Here is a 4,656-nt window from a genome sequence, read left to right as displayed (position 1 = left end):
TTGCAGCATCTCAAATATGGATGATATAAAAAGGAATATCAGAAAAGAAAAAAAGAAGAAGAAAGATTAGCTTTTATTCATCTTCCAGATGCCCTTAGAAAGGCTATGAAACTGTGAAACAAGACGTTATAGAGCTATATAACAAACTCTAGGGATGTCAAAAGCCTACCAAAAGTCCAAAAGTTTTACTGCCTACTTTGATGATTTCACAAAATAACTAGACACAAATAAAGTGACACTAACAAAATATTTTTTTTTCCTATTATTCTTCTATGAATTCACCACATAAAAGAATTTTTATTTTTATTTTTGTCGGATAAACATATAATAAAAGAATAATTTTTAAGAGTTACGACAAGATATTCCTTTTCTTTACAACAAAATTCAAATTATCCACATTCGATTTTCCAAACTTGATGTGTTCACATTCGTTTCATCAAATCAAACATATACTCTAATATGTATTTTTTTTATATAACTTCAACTCTACTTAATCCTGATTAATTAATGTAATTTTTTATTATAAAAATAGTATTTTTTAAATTTGTGTGGAACTTGACTATTAATTAATTTTTTACCTCTTACCAACACATATACTGATATTCTTATAATTTAATGTATTACTTAATCATAATTTGATGTAAAATCTAGATGAATATTTTAATTACAATATCTCTCCTCTAATTTTAAATAAAAAAGAGTTTTAAAAGACATTTATTATATATTCAAACATTTAATGTTGATTTTTTGGGTCAACTTTTAAAGTTCCTACTATAGTCTCTCTTTTTTCGATATGTGAAAAAATAGGGAGGATTTGGAGGCGTGGTAGGATTGGGACAGCCAGATTTCTTCTGCTCCAATCTGGATTTCTCTTATATAATCGATCTCTCTTATTTTTTTTTGGTCCTTTTAATAGATAATTTTTAAATTCAGACTTCAGACATATTAAAATTACAAGATTTAAAATTAAAATCAGACAAACAAATTAAAAATGGATTGAATAGAGGAATACTATTTTGTTTTTTAAGAATTACATTGACTAATCTTTAAAGTTAATTAAATTGAATCAGATTAATTCAATATTATCAAAATTAAATTTTAAAAATTAAATTACAATCCTTTTCATATCAATATATTTTAAAATACTGAACAAATTCACTGAATTTAAATAGGGGAGTTATGGCGTGTGACATAATGTCTATTAGCCTTTTCTTCTCTCCAATCTTCTATATAAACCCACATTTCTCTTTTATCAAAAGCACAACAATCTAACAAACTTCCTCAAAACTTGCATTCCCATTCTTTTGTTACTTTAGATACGCAGAATTTTTCTCTCTGCCTCCCCTAATTTCTTCCTCCAAACATCTAACACTAGGGTTTAATTAATTCCTTCCTGCAAACATGATTCGAGGGGCTGCATCTTTTCGCAAATTATTTCAATCTTCAGCTCTTTCTTCAAAGGTTTGTCATCATCGTTGGATCCCCAAAACATTTTTCACAAGAAATTTTATCGATCGATTCAAAATTTACATTTAATTGGTTTTGTATTCAGATTCTTATCACGGAACCCATTGCATTTTCGAAATCAGGGGTTTATATATATATATATGAGTGAAAATAATTTCAAGGTTTTTTTTTTTTTGGCATTTGCAGGTTGCAGCAAGGTATTATACGGCTCAGGCTGCTGTACAGCCTGCTATTTACAGGTAAATTACAGTTCACATAATTGCGTCAACAACTCAATATCTTTGAATATACGACCTAAAAAATTAATTCGGCACTTTGGAAAAAATAACTAATTAGAACTATTGTTTGATGTGATCGCAGTAGCGATGAGGAGTCTGCTGATATTGACTGGGACAATCTTGGATTCAATTTAATGCAAACTGATTATATGTACATGACTAAATGCTCTGATGATGGAATATTTAAACAAGGCCAACTTAATCGTTATGGCAATATCCAATTGAGTCCATCTGCTGGTGTCCTGAACTATGGACAGGTAAAAAAGAAAAAAAAGGTCAAAATCTAACATATACTAAAAATCACTTGAAAACTATTTAAAGATTTTTGGTTAAAACAGGGGTTGTTTGAAGGTACAAAAGCGTATAGAAGAGAAGATGGACGAATATTTCTGTTTCGTCCTCAACAAAATGCCATTAGAATGCAAATTGGTGCGGAGAGAATGTGCATGCCATCTCCTTCAACTGATCAATTTGTCGATGCTGTTAAGCAAACTGCTCTCGCTAACAAGCGTTGGGTAATTATTTTTGGTTAATGTTATAATTAATCTTCTCAATCTCAAACAAGTACGTACTATTATCTCATATGATGGTGCTTGTTATTAAATGTGCAGATTCCTCCTTCTGGAAAAGGGTCACTTTACATTAGGCCTCTTTTAATTGGCACTGGTCCCATTTTGGGCTTGGCTCCAGCACCTGAGTACACTTTCCTTGTCTATGCTTGCCCTGTTGGTAATTATTTCAAGGTTAGCAACTCATTTAAAATCAATAAATATACTTGACGACTCTTAAATCACCTAAAAGATATCAATAGATAACTCTCCTCGAAAAGTAAGATATGTTAAATAACATGATAATGTAAAAATTCATCGTATTTATTAATTAATTAATGTATTTGGAATTGCAGCAAGGAACAGCGCCATTAAACTTGTACGTAGAAGAAGATGTTCATCGTGCCTCACGTGGAGGAGCTGGTGGAGTCAAAAGCATTACTAACTATGCTCCGGTAAATGAATATTCCTATATGAATTGTACTTGCTAATTATAGTATATAATGTTATAATTAATATTCTCGATGCAAATAATTAAGTACTGAAAATTTTCTGGATTTTTTAATGTAGGTTTTAAAAGCTATGAAGGATGCAAAGGCAAATGGATATTCAGATATACTGTATCTTGATGCAGTAAATAAGAAATATATTGAAGAAGTCTCTTCTTGCAATATTTTCCTTGTCAAAGGAAACGTAGTTTCAACTCCAATAGCCAAAGGAACTATTCTTGAAGGAATAACAAGAAAAAGCATAATGGACATTGCAATTGATCTTGGATATACGGTAAACAAAAAATCACTGCTTTTCTTTTATTGAAATACATAACTGCTTATTTATAAAATTATCAGCTCCAACACTTAAATAAAACGACTTGATTTGATTAAGCATTTTAAATTAGAATATATATTTTTTTCCAACTTGATACAGGTCGAAGAACGTTTAATTGAAGCAGATGAATTAATTAGTGCTGATGAAGTATTCTGTACGGGAACTGCAGTTGGTGTTGCTCCTGTTGGAAGTATCACATACAAAGGCCAAAGGTATAATTAAAATATTAAAAAACTAACATGCATTTTAATATACAAATTTAATTAGTCAATGCTGAAGATTTTTTGGAATATTTTAATTAAATATAAAAATATATTTAATGTTACTTAAGGGCCACTACTTTTCCATTCCTTCTCAATAACTGATTTTGTTAAGTATTTAATGTTTGTATTAATTTATTTATTTTTGGTGCAGGATTGAATATAAAATAAGCTCAGATCTATCGTGCAAGCAATTTTATTCAAGATTAGTAGGGATTCAAAGAGGTGTTATCAAGGATGAAAGGGATTGGATCGTGGAGATTGAATGATTTTAAAGTTTCTTAACAAATGTTTTTGCAATTATATTAATGCGTGAGCTAGTTTTGCATGGTAATATACAATATACTTTTTACTAGTAATCATTGATGATATATGAAATTTTACGAGCTCTTGTTACAATAATATATGAAAATTGTTGGTTGATTATATGTAGTTCATCATTGCCCGCGTCAAATTTATTATTTAAGTTTGTCTCAATTCAATATTATAGAAGCTTTATTATTTAAGTTTGTCTCAGTCCAGTATTATGGGAACTATATCATATCTTCTGTTAGTCTTAAATCTTAAATGTCATTCAAATAAAATCAAAATGTCAATAACAAACAGATGATAAGATTGATGCCATAAATTAGTTGCATTGTTAAGAGAAAAATGTTGTAACTCGTGGTACTTAACTCACATTCACAAACCCAAATTGTACCGTTTGTCGATAAAGGACGAGAGCCCAAAATAGTAACACCCAATTGTAAGGTTGAAGTACACATATATCCGTTTTTGTGATCACCATTTAAATCATATAATTTTCTTATATATTTATCTATTCTTTTATCAAAAAGTTGTTTAAAGTTCAGTCATATATAACTTTAGACAACTCTAAAATGGAAAGATACAATTTTTTAAAAAAATATGCCCAAATTAAGTAACGATATTCAAAAAAGATACTCGTAAAATTTTACGAGTGTCATATGTCGTGGTCCTTAACTCACATTTAACAAAACCAAATTGTGTCCTTTCAAGTTAAATAGACCCAATGAGGAGATCCTACTTTGGACCACCAAATTAAATCCAAGGCCACAAATTACTTGCACAGAGCATTTATATCGTGAACAAGCCTGCTTGGCGAAAGTATACCTACTTAGGTAAATTGTTCCTCAGCTTCCGCCTTGAAAGGGCGGTGCTCTGACCGATTGAACTACAATCCCAGGAAAATTAGGTGTACAGCGGGGTGAATTACCTTTATTATCTTACATGATATTGATTTGCTTATGCAGTTGA

At 30.0% G+C, this 4,656-nt stretch overlaps 1 protein-coding gene across 1 annotated transcript; it reads left to right on the top strand.

Moving 5' to 3' along the window:
• Positions 1 to 1,267: 1,267 nt before the first annotated feature.
• Positions 1,268 to 3,761, top strand: LOC129904622 (branched-chain-amino-acid aminotransferase 2, chloroplastic-like). The gene is made up of 9 exons (XM_055980198.1): positions 1,268 to 1,461; positions 1,654 to 1,706; positions 1,828 to 2,002; positions 2,084 to 2,260; positions 2,357 to 2,488; positions 2,650 to 2,748; positions 2,864 to 3,076; positions 3,221 to 3,333; positions 3,536 to 3,761. The coding sequence occupies exons 1-9, from the start codon at positions 1,402 to 1,404 to the stop codon at positions 3,648 to 3,650; spliced, it is 1,137 nt and encodes a 378-aa protein (XP_055836173.1). The 5' UTR covers positions 1,268 to 1,401; the 3' UTR covers positions 3,651 to 3,761.
• Positions 3,762 to 4,656: the final 895 nt, after the last annotated feature.

Source organism: Solanum dulcamara, chromosome 9 (genome assembly GCF_947179165.1).
Source record: "Solanum dulcamara chromosome 9, daSolDulc1.2, whole genome shotgun sequence".
Classification (NCBI taxonomy): Eukaryota; Viridiplantae; Streptophyta; class Magnoliopsida; order Solanales; family Solanaceae; genus Solanum; species Solanum dulcamara.
This window is presented reverse-complemented; position numbering and strand designations above follow the sequence as displayed.